The sequence below is a fragment of the Oryza brachyantha genome, chromosome 3 (assembly GCF_000231095.2).
Source record: "Oryza brachyantha chromosome 3, ObraRS2, whole genome shotgun sequence".
NCBI lineage: Eukaryota > Viridiplantae > Streptophyta > Magnoliopsida > Poales > Poaceae > Oryza > Oryza brachyantha.
In genome coordinates this window covers 1,073,926-1,091,310 of record NC_023165.2, presented here as the reverse complement: position 1 = coordinate 1,091,310, position 17,385 = coordinate 1,073,926, and the positions used below count along the sequence as shown (strand labels likewise).

The 17,385-nt window shown below is 41.5% G+C and overlaps 1 protein-coding gene across 3 annotated transcripts; it reads right to left on the bottom strand.

Annotated features, from left to right (window-relative positions):
* Window positions 1-4: 4 nt before the first annotated feature.
* LOC102722095 (homeobox protein BEL1 homolog) lies at window positions 5-6,871 on the bottom strand. Of its 3 annotated transcripts, XM_040521682.1 has the most exons (6): window positions 6,645-6,871; window positions 6,201-6,476; window positions 5,386-6,107; window positions 4,316-4,704; window positions 2,430-2,490; window positions 5-1,368 (listed from the first exon to the last, which is right to left on the bottom strand). In XM_040521682.1, exons 3-6 carry the CDS (start codon window positions 6,073-6,075, stop codon window positions 727-729), a joined length of 1,782 nt encoding a protein of 593 aa, XP_040377616.1. In that variant the 5' UTR covers window positions 6,076-6,107; window positions 6,201-6,476; window positions 6,645-6,871; the 3' UTR covers window positions 5-726. The 3 variants fall into 3 exon arrangements, with proteins under 3 accessions (XP_040377616.1, XP_040377615.1, XP_040377617.1); XM_040521681.1 differs by having other exon boundaries at window positions 6,201-6,871; XM_040521683.1 differs by lacking the exon at window positions 6,201-6,476.
* Window positions 6,872-17,385: the final 10,514 nt, after the last annotated feature.

Here is a 17,385-nt window from a genome sequence, read left to right as displayed (position 1 = left end):
TAACAACCCTACCACATGTATCATTGTTTCTACATATTCGAGTGCAATATGTGGATTGGAGCGTAATAGAGAGCTTAAAACAGTTTCCTTGACGGTGCCACTATCTCCTCACCACCCATTCTTATCAGATGCCCACGGCATTCTCAACCATTGCTCTAAACCTAATTAAGGACGAATCCTCCCTAGCTAGTGCCCCTCTCTTCCCGTCTCAAACCCTAGCCCTCACCCGGCAGCCGTCACTCGTCAAATGGTCAGAAAGCGTACGTTTGCGCGTGCGATCCACCCCAGAGACGCACGGTCCGCTAATTAAAGATTTCGCAATCACCGACGCCATCTATTATATTCCAGTACAAATTAAGCTGCGTCTCCGCTAGCTAGCTACACAAACATGTACACGATCGAGCCGACCACCCGAGCCGATGCCGGTAGGCTAAAAGCAAGCAGAGCTGCCTGCTTCCGAACCACACGAAAGCTCCACCGTCTACTCACCTGCTGCGTGCATACAATTCGCCGGCCTCAGCTTTACGATGCGATACGATCGATCGCGAGAGATTCCGACTGTACGTTGGCCGGTAAAAATCAAGGACCACCACCAACAAAAAGGGCTTCATTTTGCCCAACCAATGCACACCAGCGCCGCCGTGCCGCGCGCCGATATGATCGCCGCCGTTGCGACATCCTCTGCTAGCTAGCTAATGAGTCGTCCACCGCATTGATGGATTTGGGTCATCCGGCCAGGTCGCGGAGCAGGTGGAACCCGGCGCTTAGGCTCCGGTAACGCTCCTGCGCCGCGTGGGAGGTAGTGTCGCCGCCGTCCATGGTTGCGCCGCCGTAGTGACCGTGCACAGGATGCACGGCGTCGACCAGATGCTCGCCTGGGTACAAGAACCCTGCGCCGCCCATGTGCGGCGGGGCGCCGAACGCGATGTTCACGCCGCCGTCGTGGGAACCGTGCTGCTGCAGCCCGAGCGTCAGCGACACGCCGCCGCTGGCGCCGAACCCGCCGTGCTGCTGATGCTGGCCGTCGTCGTACGCGTCGAAGTCGAGGTGGTCCATGATGCCGAAGCTCTCCACTTGGTGCAGCCGTGCGCCGCCGCCCGCACGCGCGGCGCCGTCGACGACGTTGACGACGGAGGCCAGCGAGCCGGCGTCGTGGCGAACTAGCTGCGCCCTCGTCGGCTTCTGTTCACCGCCGGCGTCGCCATCACCGACGACCAGCTGCTCGGAGGCGTGGCTGCAGGAAGGCCTAGGGTTCAGGCTCCCTTGGCCACCGCTGCCGCCATCCTTGTCCTTCATCTCCTCCACGTACATCTCCTCCACCATTGGCTTCCACAGCCGCACCCTCGCATTGATGAACCAGTTGGACACCTGCCATGAATCGCACCGGCCGGCTAGCTCCCGTCAGAAACGCGCGCAACAACAACAACACATGTCGTTGTAACAGGAGGCCGATGGCTAAACAAGATTCGTTTCCAGAAAAATTTGCAAGCACAAGAGGACACATGCATGGTACGACCCTGACATGGCAACCGATGAATTGATGTATCATCTACGAGACGGAGATCGAATGGATCGGTGGGTGCAATGCTTAGTATTATTTCCCCAAAATGCACGAACTAGCTAACCAAATTAAATTAATGTTTCTTTGTTGGGAAATGTTATGGTTCCGAAGAGGTAAAAAAAAGCAAATTTACCATCGTTGAGGAGGTGCCACTGTATGTTGAGCTTTTTTTTTTCCATCCTTGAGGAATTACTACTGTTTTATACGTAAAATTTAGTATCTCTTGGTATCTTAGGTACTAGAAGTTATTAAATTTTACATAGAAAACGGTGGTACATCATGGTATCTCCTCAAGGATAGAAAAAATGCTCATGTATTTTACATAGAAAACAGTGGTACCTTCTCAAGAATGATAAAATTGCTCAATAAAAAAGCTAATATATTTTTTACTTTACACCTTGGTACCTCCCAATCGATATAAGGCATTAAAATTAAGAAATTTTATAACCATTAAATTATCTAGATATATCAAATTTTAAATGTGAAATTTTGATGCCCTCAGGTAACTAGTAACTAGGGAACCGAAGGTTTGAACTAAATATGTGACATCTCCGGTACGGTACTTCTATAAAATCTGCCTATTAAATTTTACACTAGAAAGGACTCCTGATAATTAGTTAGGACAGAAAAATTACTCTTCATTTTTTCTTGGCAGGGTAATGGTTCACGATATAATAGTATATATGCATCTATATACGAATTGGGCTTTTTTATCATCATTAAAGAAATACCTCAAGGTACCACACTTTTTAGTGTAAAATGTGTGTAAGGTACATTGTATCTTGAGGTATAAAAAATTTGTACTAAAATTTTTATTACCTTGAGGTATTTTTATGGATGGTAAAAAAGCACTTACGAATATATTTACCTGGCTCCGTGAGAGGCCCGTCTGGCGAGCCAGAATGTGCTTATCCACGTCACTTGGGTACCTGAATTGTGATGGAACATATGAACACCGATGCATGTATGAATGTGAATTGAGCCAACACAATTCGACAAACTCATCCAAATAATAAAATGTGAATATGTGATCCAAACATATTCCTGGTCAATATATTAATCTGGCTAACATCTATTATTAAACGAGGTGAAAATGATCTTTCTCCTTTCGTACTTCTTCCGACCCAATATAAATGCATTTATAGTAGAATCAAATTAGTTAAAAATAATTTAAATATCCCTCTTTAACTAAAGAGATTGTATAGAGTGGGAGATAGTATGGGTAAAATGGATAAAGATTTAAATATAAGGTGATTGATGTGATCTTTAGTACTCCACAAATACACTATTTGCGGTAGTACTCCACAAATACACTATTTGCGGGATAAATTTAACTTTCAGAAATGCATTTATTATGTAACGATGGTAATTCAAAATAACTATCATGTTAATCGGATAAATCAAATAGACATGCTTGCGCCATTGACTGATATGGTTTAAGAGAGATTAAATAAATATGCTTAATTTGACCGATACATTTAAGATTACAAAGGTGTGGATATACAGTTTGGATATAGAATATCACACGTTGCAACAAATGCACGTGAAATGGGATTGTTAAATACTAATAAACCAGAGAGTTGCATGGCAAGTACAATTTTCACTTTAAAATACTATACTCATTTCACTTTAAATGTACTAATCCAGCACCGCTAAACAGGAAATTTTGGAAAACAATGCTACCCTGGCACAGACTAACACATGACACAACTTTATAGCCAGCTATATTTTCGGGGGAATAACTATACGTGCGTTGCGCACAAGCAACACTAGAGAGATTTTATATTTCTCGACAAAAAAAATTGCATTATACCGTATAGTAAATGATATAGCTAGTGATCAGGGCGATGACATTACGTGTACGCTTAAACAGTGGCGCAATATGGCAAAAAACGCAGCCACTTGAGCATTTGATGCCAAGACAAATGTGGTCCGGGAGAACAATCCTTGGTGCAGAATAAATTAACAACCACACACACAAACACACACACATATATATATACACACACACACCACGGAAAACTTCATTACGAACAAACCGTCCATAGCAAATTGTGTGTCACGCGCGCGAATACTACGACTTAGCCACTGACAATCTTACATTCCATACGTGATTGCACCAAGTAAAATGGCTACTCAATACTACCGTCTACCACATGAATTTGGACCCACATCCTCTGGATATCTCGAGATACTTTTTATTGGATCGATCTAAGCAAATCTATACAAAATAGCGGTAATGACACTATTCTTGTTACAGAGAATCCTTAGCATTTAAACCCGTAGGTATAACTGGGCAATCAGATCCGTTTTTCTTTTTTTGCTGTTTTAGTAACCGACATGTAAAATGTAATAGCAGATTAATATATGATTAATTAATTATTGCTACAAAAATTTTAAAAATAGATTTATTTGATTTTAAGCAAAATTTCTATAAAACTTTTTTAAGAAAATATAATATTTAACAGTCCGGAAAACATGTCAAAAAACGAGAGAATATGAGCGAGTAAACTAGGCTAGAACATGGCCTTATTATAGCCGATTAAGCCGGGCCCACTTATACCCCTATAAACTCATATTGTCACGCATTCTGGTGCATATTCATGCAGAGTACTGACTATTTTGCAGCTAGAGAAAGGATATGTAACGTGGATGATGATCGATGCATATGCATGCGTTAATATGATGTTACATGTAGAAAGTACGCATATACGTATGTATGTATATATGGAGTAGATTTTGAAAGTATCTTACGGGTGCAGGAAGTGCTCGAAGAGCCAGGCGCGGAGGATGGTGACGGCGCGCTCGGGGAGGCCACGCTGGGGGCGCCAGGGGTGGCTGTCCATGGCGCCGGCGGCGGCGGCGGCCAGCGACTTGTGCTGCCTGATGCACTGGTCGATCACCTTGAGCCGCGGCGTCTCCCCCCGCGTCATCCCGCCCACCCGCACGTCCTTCTCCCCGAGCGCCTTCCTCACCGCCTGCAGCTGCGCCACGACCCCGTCCCTCAGGCTCCGGAAGTGCCGCGAGATCGTCCTCGACGCCAGCGCCGTGTACGCCGCCGCCGCCCTCTCCCCGGCCACCGCCTCGAACCCTCCGGCCACCGCCTTCATCTGCTCGCAGTACCTCCTGTACCTCCTGTCCACCTGCACCCACCCAGCCATACATACACACGCAACGTCACATATATACTTGCATCAATTTAGCTCAAAGATGACATCTTTTCCACTGTGGCCCAGTGCACACCTATCCAGGACTGACTAGCTAGCACGGCTGAGTACATACACGTACAGGCAACTGCACCAAGCGTGCGTACGCGTATGTACGTGGTAAGGATGAAGATGGCCAATGAAACAGTGAAACGGTAACAACGACCGCGCCATGGCTAGAACTCTGCAACCGCTCGAGGTCAGCTTCGCACTGCAGCGACGCAGCACGCACAGTGGTAAAAAAAACCCGGCCGCTCCGCTTGTTGCATGCCACGAGCGAGAGGCCATTCAATGCCATGGCAAGAGAGGAGGGGATGGGCAGGCAAAGGCAGCTTGCCTCTGCAGAGCCATGGCGCCAGAGCGGTGTCTCGTATGACTGACCGGCCGGACGGCTAGGTAGGGGACCCTACCCCTGCCATACCTTAGAGAGGCAAGGGAATAGAGGTTTCCAAAAGCTAATGGTGAGACCCAAGAATAGGCTCCCTTCGTTGCCCTAGTCTCAGGTGCACCCTTCGGGCAACCATGATTGATGGAACTCCTAGTACCATCTGCAGATTCTCTTCGTTAATTAAGAGAGCGGATTAATTAGCTCGGTCGATCGAGCTAGTGCGTGCTCACCTCTTCGAGCATGACGTAGAGCTTGTCCCTGAGCCTCTGCAGCTCCAGAGGTTCCATGGCCTGGATCTGCGGCGACGGGGTCCACGAGGTTGACGACGACGACGACCCGTCGCCGAGGACGCCGTCGTCTTGCTGCGCCTGGAGTGCTGTTGTTGCCGACTTGGCGTTGGTGCTGCGCTTGGTGTTCTCCACGGGGAGGTTGCAGAATTGTTGGAGGAGCTGCTGCGCCGGGAGGAGGAACCTGGAGCTGCGCAGGTTCCACGCGCCTTGCACCGACGGCGACGGGTAGTCCTGGTGCATCCATGGCGCCACGGGCGCCGCCAGTTGCTGCCGAGCCGCGCCGCCGGGGTGCAACGCTCCCTCCGGGTGGCGCAGCGACAGGGACAGCGGCGCCTGGCTCGGCTGTTGTTGGTGGTGGTGATGATGCTGCTCGCTGAGGAAGCGCATGGTGGAGCCGTCGTCGTCGTCGTCTCCTCCTCCAGCGTCCACGAGCGCGGCGACCTTGCCTGTCGTCGCGCCGGGCATCATGGCCAGGCCGCGCACGCCGAGCAGCTCCATCCCGGCCTGCAACCCGAACAGATCCGGCGCCGCGGCGTCCATCGGCGGCATGAGCGCCGTGACGACCGGCGACGCCGCGGCATCTGCCGCCGAGAAGTAGTCCGCGAAACCCAGGCTCGGATCATGCGCCATACCAACCTCTTCCCCCAAACACCACCAAACGCCTAACAAAAGCAAACCAAACACAAACCATTGGCAAGTCCAAGCAAAACAACAAGCTAAGCAACGAAATTAACAGCGTAGGAGCTAGAGCTCACTTTCGATTCGTGCAAAACAGACGGAACGACAGCAGCGAAAACTTAGCCAGTATAACTAGCTATATATTTCTACCGTCAAGTAGCACAAGCGATCCATCGGATGAAGTGACGAGACGAAACACAACATGCACACACGGGTCAGAGAGTAAGTAAAGACGACGACACGATTCGCTGTTGAGCAGGTAGGCCGGCCGGCCGGGTCCTTCTTGAGCTAACGCAGCTGCTGCTCAGCTCAGCTCATCTCATCACACACGCACACAAGAATCTTGCTTTGTCCTGGGAGGGCAGGGAAAAGAAAGCAAAACAAGATGAAAAGCCATGGCGATTTGGACGCACGGGTCTTAAAGAAACCAACCAAACCAAAGATCTCGTCGTCAGGAAAGCAAGCAGGCGAGCAGGAAACGGAAAAAAGGTGGATTATGGCGCAGAAAAAAGCAGACGTACATGGGATCAATGGGGAGGGAGTGAGGGACGGAGAGGCAGGCAAGGGGCAAGGTCGATGGCGAGGTCTGGGTGGTGGTTGCCGCGTCAAGCTTTCGCCTCGCCCTGTGCGCAGCTAGCTGCTGCCGCTGCTGCTGCTACTTCTACTACTGCCGCTGCTACTGTTACATCCCGTCCAAATATCTGGAGGACTCGAGCGTAATCCCAAGTCTTGATTTCTTCTCGCTGTACATGCGGCGTCTGCACTCTGCAGGGGTAATTGCGTCTGCTCACACTCTTAAGTCTAACTAATCATTGCATGCCTTCTGCTTCCATCTCTCTCTAGCTGTAGCTTTGTTCGGTGTCGCTGCAGCTAGAGCTAGCCTGTTTTGCCTGATGGACTGACTAATGGAAGAGGTAGCATTAGCATATGAGCATTTGCATAGGCTATTTGTAGAGGTCAATATGTGGGGCACAGTTGGGGTGCAACAGGCAGTTTTGGAAATGAAAACCAATCAAATTTTCAGGATATATGTGTGTGGGGTACCCGGATACGAATATATCATGTATTGTACTTATATGTATAGGAAAATTCGCTCTAAATTTGGTTTAGTTATAAAAAATAACAATATAGATTAATCGTGGTATGTTACTATATAAATATAAATGTTCAAATTCAACCTCTGTAAAGTACAATAAAAACAAACTAAAAGTTTATTACCATACGTATTTAGGGTCATACTAGTTTTTTTGTGCAACTTATCAATGTTAAATTTGATCGTGTATATTTATATAGTTATATCTCACAAATTAATCTATCTTGTTATTTTCCACAGCCATTTAGTTAACATGTCAAGAAACGAGAATATATATATATTCCCTCAAGTTTTTAAAAGAGTTTCCTGTTTAGTCATTATATTGACCATTCTGGATTGGTTTACTAAGTCCTTTGAGTTAATTTGCAATCGCTGCCTCACTGGGAGGATCAAGCCTGCAGGTTCCATGGTGCTACATGCACGGCACATTTTTTTGTGAATTCCATTGCAAGTTATTGTTGGTGCATGTGTGAGGATTAACTATAGTACATAAAACAGACATGACACCACTAACTAACTAACTAACTAACTAACTATATATATATACATACATATATATATATATATATATATATATATATATATATATATATATATATATATATATATATATATGTATGTATGTATGAAGCATAGATCTAACTTACCAGAAAGTTAAGGGCTCAAATGAAACGCATGGTTGAGAAAAAAATGGATGAACATGAAAACACAAGGTTTGGTAGACAATATAATTGTAAAACATATGATCGTAGAACATGGAAAAACACACGAATTGTCATTTTTGCCTGTTTTGAAACTTGAAAACACTTAAATTCACACTGGAGTGTATACTAATTATAATGTGTTTTTAACGAATATAACATAACGATCTCATACTGTGGTACGGAGTATATATTAAAATAAGGGGAAATTGTACATGCATGTTGGTCTAATTAGCTAGGACTTGGTTATCTTTTACATGTTTTGTATCAAAATACTGCCAAACAATATTTTTATGCATCTTTGTAGTTTGAATTCAAGTAATATCACACTTATATTAGCATCTTATTCTATAAATGGGATAAAAATAAGTGTCCTTGCAATGGAATATAGCTTTGCTGCCTTTGCAATAGATTGCGTTGGCCATAATAACTTTTCACGGGTAAAGCCTTGAAGTCGAGAAAACCACAAATAAAACCCTTGTTCTGATATAGAAAATTTCAAATATATAGCCATAAGAGCAAGAATGTAATTTTGAGATACTTTTTGAAAGCCTAACATTATCGATTTTCATCCATATGTACTAATGTACTCTGTCTGTTTTACATTGTAAGATTTTTTAGCTATTTCTAAATATATCTATTGATCAATGTATAGTAGTTGTATATATGTCTAGATTCATTAGCATCCATATAAATCTAGGCAATACTAAAAAAATTACTAGAAAGTCTTACATTGTGAAACGGAGGTAGTACCAACTTTACTTTTCCCTCTTGTATTATTTAGAGGAGGAATATATTTGGACGAGTTTTATGGAATGTAGACATATGCTTCTTAAATTTTGTAGGACCGACAATCATTTAAAACTAAAATAAAAGAAGGATACGGTAAAAACTCTGAAAAGGCATATATGTGCTCCAATTTTGTTCACACTACTCCCCACAAAATATTCCAAAAGTAGGACCTGGCGCCAACTGGGGAAAGAGTGGTCCACAGTTTCCAACTAATTGCAATTAAAACAACCACAGGAAAAAAAACAGTAGGACCATGCCTATTTTTGGGGCCATCAACATCTCTTCTGCCTTCACTAGCTTTGCTTTCTCATTTGTTTCTACCTTTGGCGGCTGCTGATCCCTTTTTTTTTTCACAAATTTCATTGCAACACCTGTCGATTTGTGAATTTTGGATTGATTTGACACCAACTCTAAGCATCTAGTTAACTCTAAAATTATTAAAATAATTAAAATCAGTTAAAAATACTTATGTTGTGATATAAAATTTAAATTCTAGAAATATTAATATTTTGATACGGAGGGAGCATTAAACGAGAGCGAAAGAGACTATGTTAGGAGATTGATAAGATTTAATTTATTTGTGGGATACCTATACCGGAGGTATCCGGAGACTATACAAATACGTACGGTCAGCGGGGTACTAAATAGAAAAGAGAATATATCTGTACGGTGTCGGTTAGGGGTCCGGTATGTACCGGATTGCATGCCGTGTACTTCGGACTCAGGCCGTAACTGAATTAGGATAGATCTTAGTTTTACTAGATTAAGACTCTGTCATATTTGTAACCCTTCCCCCACTATATAAGGGGTACGGGGTGCCCTCCTTGAGGACAACGGAGATCCATCTGAGGAATACAATCGCCAAGCAGGAGTAAGGTATTATCTCGCCACGTCGAGAGCCTGAACCTAGATAAATCGTCTCCTTCTTCATCTTAACCATCGCATTCTGAGCTTGGTAGCCACCCTATAAGTTCATCGCCGACATAGAACGTCGACATTACCGATTCCCAGTAATGTTGTGAAAATGCATGCATCCTCTGAATCTTTCATATAGGCAGGCTCACAACTTCTTAACCCATATTCTCTCATTTTTCACGCTCACATTTCCTGAACTGCTAAACTGTGTATTTTTATGAAAATTTTCTATAGTAAAGTTACTTTAAAAAAAATCATATTAATCTAACAGTTAGTTAATCATGTACTAATCTAATACTACTTTGCCGTATCGGATAATTAATCCTCACCCACCCGTAGTCAACCGCGGCCATAGTAGTACTACTCAGAGCAAGTATAATAGCAGGCTACAAACCGGCTAAATCTTGATGTAGAGTAGAAAGAGGAGGAGAGTAGAAGCGCGTGAGTTATAAACTTATAGCTAGATTGGACATAAGAACCAAGAAACTACGTAAGAGAGATATGTGAGTTATGCATTAATGATGAAGAGTTAACTACTATATAGGTAGACTAAGAGAAGACTATAAATCTTATAGACAGTTTGTTAACTATATTATTATATATTATTAGCCTCGCTCTCAACGGAAATGACTAATGAACGAATTTTATGGTAGCAATTGTTCCTTTGTTCCGTGTTATCAATCTTTTACTAGTATTATAATCGATCTCGTTGTCACTTTCTCGGAAACTTTTCACTGTTTAGTTTCTGTATTGTATGATTAATTGTACTGTCATGCATCAAGCCAAGCCATACCATTCCCCTATCAAAATGCCACTGGCAGAAAACTCTGCGCTCACGTGAGCGAGCTAGCTCCCCGCAGTATGTTTCTTTCATAGGATTCACGTCACGGTTACGTCGCCAATCAGACCCCTCTTTTTGTCATGCCACCTGCACAAAGATAGATTAGCATGATCTTTTAAAGCAACTATCCTAATTATGTTTTTTTAATAATATATATACTGTTTAAGAAATGTGCTAATATATACTGTTTAAGAATTAAAAGTGGAATTGTCCTAATAGAAAATGAGAGTTTGAGGTTGTGAAGAGGGGAAAGAATATAATGCAGCCGAAGCGGAGTGCAGCTATGTTTGCTCCGTCCGTCTCGTGTTGCTTTCAAGCGTAAAGCACTTGCCTGTATAGATAGATGCTATGTTGACGAGCCATCTGCAGTGTACTTCCCTGTGCCAAACTATCGAAACAGTACATGCATCACGCATGCATGCACAAACTACAATTCCACTTCTTGTGCAGGTAGATAGCTAGCCTATGCGATCTCAAATTCTCATGAACTGTACATGTATTTTGACATCAGGAAAAGCACTACTGTAACTGTCGTCCGCCATTCGATAGAGACCGGCATTCGATCATTTCAGTTAATTTGATCTTGGTGTTCAGTTCTCAATTAAATTTTGGTTATTAGAAACCTAGGGTCCATTGGTTATAAGAAAAAAATAAGGAACAAATGATTCGATCTCGGGCATATCGGCCATAATAAAATTTTTACAACAAGTTCATATATGAAAAGAAATCATATAAATTTTTAACACGAAAATCATTAAAAGAAAACCGCAAGCACGTTCAAGTGAATGCTTTTATTGGGGTTGCATGTTTGGAAGGAGTAAACATGTGAAAGTTATAGTTTAATCTATCTATTGAATCGACTGAATAAAATACGATGTTATACTACCTAACACCGAATTAATGAACAACATTATCGTCTTTTGGTTCGGTCTTTTGCTAACTACCCTCCCGTCCGGTTATGTACCGAAACGTACGTTAGAGTATATATGTAGCGAACACGACCGGTTGTCTCTCAACTGTGCTGTGTTGCACTGCCTCTTCAGGCTAAAGTGCAGTTGATTGTACATACACGATGTGTCATTCTCCAAGGCACAGGACAATGGCTGCATTCTTCCTTGCATTATTCCTCGGCTTCTACATGCATGTCTTTTAAACTATTAAACATACAATTTTTATAAAAAGTTTTTATATAGAAATATATAATTTGATTCTCCTATGTTTTTAAATTTAAAATAGTTATTCCATCAATTATGCTACAAATAACTATAACAAAATCAAATAATATTTTATATTTCATCTGTTACTCGGCCGATGCCGATGTATATCAGAATCACTCCCATACTAGCATGGCGCCATCGATCCCCATCAATTACAATACTGAACTTGAACACAACAAAGGTACTAGTAGTACGCGCGACGGTTGAGAGAGCAGACGCGGAAGAAATTATCAAGCCATATGAATAATCATCGTCATCGCTACAGTAATTTTACGCACGTCGTCGACGGCCGGGCGGGCGGGGCGCCAAAACAAGATGGGGAGGGGGCGGAGCGTAGCACGTACGTAGAGCAAGCGGCACGATGGGTAACGGAGACGGAGCGACGCACGCACGCGCGCACATCACCGATTCGTCAGCTGCCCTAGCTTGCTTGCTCCCCCAATCAGGGCGGACGGGAGAGGGACCCGTGTGTGTGAAAAGAGGAGCTCTGTTTTTGTGCATAGATAGATAGCTAGCTTAGCGTGAAATGGTCTGTAGCATGTAGTGGTTACAAAGGTCTTAGTAGCATCGTGGTTCTCTAGATTCTGCCGATAGCATTGTGGTTCTCTAGATTCTGCTGACTAGTCTTTGAAGGTGCTCAGAGGGGGGTTTGCGTACGTTCGTTCTTAGGAGAGGTGTGTATACGTTGTGAGCGTCTGCGTTATACTGTATTCTCATAAAAAAAATAGTTAGCTTAGCGGTGCAATTGGGTGGTGGAGGAATCGGCGACTTGGTAGCCGCGCGTGCCGGCCTCAACCCCGACCTGTTCCTCCTCCCCCATCGATGCGATCGCGGCAGTCTCGCCTCTAATTTATGCACGATTGCGTGCGCGCGGTTAAAAAGTGCCAGCTACCCTAGCTTTTGCTTTGGTGGTCCGTGGTAGTATGTACTACTAGGCAACGTTTTTTTACATATTATTTCTTTACTTTTACACACACTTTTTTATCTTTTACAAATATCTTTTATGCATAAGATTACCATCTTATTTTTATAAAGTATATTTTAAATTTTATAATAATAAATTTTATTATTTATATTTACCATCTTATTTCTATAGAGTATATTTAATAATAAATTTTATTATTTATACTATAGTTATAAACAGATTAGATATTCTTTTATTATCAATGAAAAGGATACAGTAATAATACTCACCATGTCCAAAAATAAACAAAACCAATACCACATGAAATATAATAAGTAGTATGAATCACCATAGACCTAAGTATGTTTTTTTTGGGCGTATTAAGTAAATGGTCGTTTGGATTCACTGACTTTTTTTCAAGTCCCTTGTCATATCGGATAGTTGGACGTTAATTATGAGTATTAAATATAGACTGATAACAAAACTAACTGTACAAATAAAGACTATTTCATTAGACAAAATTTTTAAGCCTAATTAATCCACGATTAGCAAATGTTTACTGTAGCATCGCATTCTGTAATCATGGACTAATTAGGCTCAATATATTCGTCTCGTGAAATAGTTCAGAGTATGGGATGGGTTTTATTAATAATATATATTTAATATTTCTAATTAGTAACTTAAAAAATAGTTGAAATGAAACGAACAGGGTCTAAAACACCAAGCGTGACGCCGTCCATCCTCATCGTAGTGCAGCGAAATTCCTCCTAGGTAGCTGCCTGCCTTCACCAGGTGCTACAGTTATTAATCCTACTTGTAGCTGTTACCACCTCTGCTATCAATAGCCAAGCCCATTTATTAATCGATTCTTATCTGCACGTGCGTGTCAACTGATCGGCGCATCGGTGCTGCTGGATCCTTGTCCAAAAGGTCATTCGTCCGTTCCATCCATCCACACACACCTTGCGTCCGATCGCAAGAAACGATCAGCCTCACGAGGCATATGCATGCGCATTTCGATCCGCTCTTTACAAAAAGCCCAAGGTACTTAGGAGTACGCACTAGATCGATGTGAGATGTTCGTGTCGGCACCGACATCATCTCGATGATGGCATGCCATGATCGTTCCATCCACAGTCTGTGCGTTATTCCAGACAAGATCGCAACACAATCGCTGTGTGCTCGCGTGAAGAATTACCAGCGGTGATCTGCACTCCAGATTTTCGCTTCACTTATATTTATAATTAAAATCTAAAATTTTAATCTTAAATTCGAAGTTGATTTTGATGTTTTTATCGAAGTAACGTTGGCTTTTAGATCGATAATACTACGTATATAAAAGTGTTTTATTTATAATTTAATTTTTATTTGTAAATATATCTTGATCTTTTTTTTCCCAAAGAATCACACATGTGGCCAGCACAGCTTGATCGATCGAGTTCGTCTTGATCTGGCGGTGCGTGCATGCGCCATGTCAATGTAAACACGATCGCTTTGATTAAAAAGAAAGAAAAAGGAATTAAACCACACAATTAATTGGTCGCTAAGTTGCACGAGTTGAATTAAGGCAATGGCCTGGCCTGGCCTGGCAGGGTGGGTGAATGCATGCATGTACCGATGGAGATCAGGCGTCGCCGTCGGAGTAGGAGGATTGGGTGCACACATATGTGTCGCGCACGACGTATGTGCGGCGCCGGGGGAACACCCGCCGGGGACGCCCCTTTCGTGCTACAATCTCACCACCTCCCTCGACCACTTCTTCATTTCCAGTAGTATTATTATCTTGTTGTTGCGAAACGACAAGCTGTGTATATGCAACGCATCCTATTCCCTTCAGACCTGTACTATTGATTAATTGAATCATCTGCCTCAGCCACAAGCTAGCCTTTTTTTTTTCTTGCGTGCTTGTTTGCCCTTTGCTCTCTTGGTTTTAAAATATAAGTATTTTGTTATTTGAATTTTGTAGTATATTCAATTATCACAATAATTTTAGAGTCAACCAGATACTTACAAAAGAAATCTAACTAATTTAAATTTTAAAAATTATGACTAAAAGAAAATATCAAATGATATTTTCTTAATCAATGCTAAATAGCGCTAAAAATGTTTATATTACCGGACGGAAATAGCTGTAGCCATCAGTTGGATTTCCTCACGTTCGCTTCTCGTCGATCCCACACGATCTATGTGTATTTAGCTTGCCGACGGATATATGCATGCATCATGTATAGTATCATCCCCTTGATAAAATTGATTCATCTCTGAATTTTTACAGCGTGCATGCTTTTATTGGATGGACTGGTCATTTTGTGGATGCAGAGCGTGTGACTCCAAGGCACAAAAGCCACGTTATCATCCACGCCGTGACACTGTAAGAGCTTCAGGTGCCTCTGCTTTGCAAGCTGCCTCTGGATATCCTTACAGATAATACTGCTGGTACAAGCAAGTGTTGTATTTTTTTTTTTTTTACAAAGTTGCCATGGGCTCTGAATTCATATAGCATGTCATGTGACGTTTCGAGATAGAGCATCAATCGCTGCTACTACGTTGGTGATCCCTTTTCTCCATCCAATGATTGGCCGCTTACTTCAATTCAGCTCTTTTAATTTTGGAGGATTAGTTTAGTACTTAGACTGCAATTTCGTTTGGGCTTGCTTTGTTTCTATGTCCAACTCACCTTGATATCGTGTTGGGCTAAGAAATCTTGTATTGGGCCGGGAAACTTGGTCCATAATTCACAAGGTATATACGCCCACCAAGAGTCTAGAAATCCAACAGATCCTTTTCACAAAGGATGCATCTTCCTTATGTACTCCATTAGTCAATGAGTGCGTGTATAAGAGCAGTACAATAGCATTATAGCAAACTATAAATTAGCTATAAACATATTTAAAAGAGATAAAAGATTTCAGAGAAAAACAATAAGTTATAGATTTACAGCCAGCTGTAGCACGTACACCAAGACACAAAGTATGCATGACACGTGGGATATAGTAGTATATGTTTTATATGAAGCTATTATATAAATTGACTATTAGAGCGACTATAGATGAATTAAAGTTAGCAGTAATAGTTGGTTATACTATTGAACTTGCTCAATACAAACTCGTGGACCTGTGGTTTCCATTTCACCGGGGGCCTGCAATGGAAAAGGGAGACTGGATTTCTAGAAGCTGTATGCAAATCAAAGTCTTCTCTACCACTTTGGTCAAGGGTCCAGATTGCCAAGCTTATTGGCCAGGACTTGTTCCAGCTGCTCAATTGGCCAATGCTACCTTTTTAATTACCTGGTGCGTCATTGATCATTGGTCTGAAATTTCTGCGGATAGCAGAAATTCTTTTTCAATTGTTAGGTGAAACATGGAAGACATATTTGTTTGGTTTTGTTAGCGTCTTTCGTATGGAGCTACTTTTTTGTTTTGTTTTGTTTTCTTGAATTAACCACGGCTGAACGGCATGTGACTGTTCACATGGTCGTGTAAACGTCCAAAATTTGGTCAAAATGTGAAATACGATATTTCTATTTTTTAAACCAAGGTATTTTCTTTATTAGGATAAAACTGCACCGTACCAATGTAAACTAACGGACAACAATCAATGGTAAATCTAAAAGTAAAAAAAAACGACATGTTGAAAGTCAAGAGTAACAACACCATATTTTCACTTTTGCTTATACTTATCAACCAAAAATTAAATTTTCAAGCTTAAATTTGAAGTTGATTTTAGGATATTTTTTCGTCGTAATTTATTTTTCTTCATTTGCTTTTCGGTGCTAAGAACATGTATATAAAAATTATATTTATGAATTATTTTTCATTTACAAATATTCCGTTTGGTTTTTTCCTCGAAAAAGAAAAAAAATTACCCCTACATCATGGAATTGGGTGAAAGTTAGTTGTGTAATAAATTCTCTCTATTTCTGAAATACACCCTCCGTCTTCACTTACATGTCATCGTTTTTTTATAATTTAGGGCAAAATTACAATAATTACATAGAAGAGTCAACGGTACTTAAAAATTATAAAGTTTGTAACCAGGAAGAAACCGAGTTTACGAGAATTCCATTCATCCTGTAGAGATGCCGGAGAATTTCTTCCTAAACCGAGTTTGCCCGTCATCGTTGACCATTATTGTTTTAGTTTTAACCATTAATAACCTTTAAACAATTAATTGATGAATGAAAGTTGTATGTTATAATTTAAATATTACACATCGCTAATATAATATATTCTAGACATAAATATTTTTTTTAAAAAATACGATTGGTCAAAGTTAACAAATAAATGGTAACTAGTCACAATTATTTGAAACTAAAGGGAGTAGAAATCATTTGAAGATTGATAGTCGTTCTTCTTAAACAGATCCATACTTAGGGGATGATTAAACAACATATTTATAAATAAAAATAATTTGTAAATAAATTTTTTATATACTATTCTTAGCAAGCTAAAAACTAAAGCTAAAAACTAAAGGTAAAAAATAAACTTCAGTAAAAAACAAAAAAATCAATTTCAAATTTAAGGTTAGAAATTTAAAATTTGTCTTATAAGAATAAGACAAAGCGATAATATATGGGGTTGTTAAGTACTTTCTCCATGCGTTAATGTATGACTTTTTTTTTTGAGGGAGTAACAGATAAGATTCTGTCACCCGGGACCCATATCAACCTGATACTGATAGCCTGACGATTCGAACAGATCCAATCATGTGCATCGTCACATGACAAAATCCACCCCATCTGTATCACAACTCACAAGGATACGCCAACAAAAGAAATGGCAAAAGACGAGAAGCATGCA

Excerpts from the sequence above, each read along its gene's own strand:
- LOC102722095 (XM_040521681.1), bottom strand. The coding sequence starts at position 6,075 with ATGGCGCATGATCCGAGCCTGGGTTTCGCGGACTACTTCTCGGCGGCA. Across the intron at positions 4,705-5,385 it reads TCTACGTCATGCTCGAAGAG|GTGGACAGGAGGTACAGGAG; the intron begins GTGAGCACGCAC and ends GGGTGGGTGCAG. Across the intron at positions 1,369-2,429 it reads CGGGCCTCTCACGGAGCCAG|GTGTCCAACTGGTTCATCAA; the intron begins GTAAATATATTC and ends GATTCATGGCAG.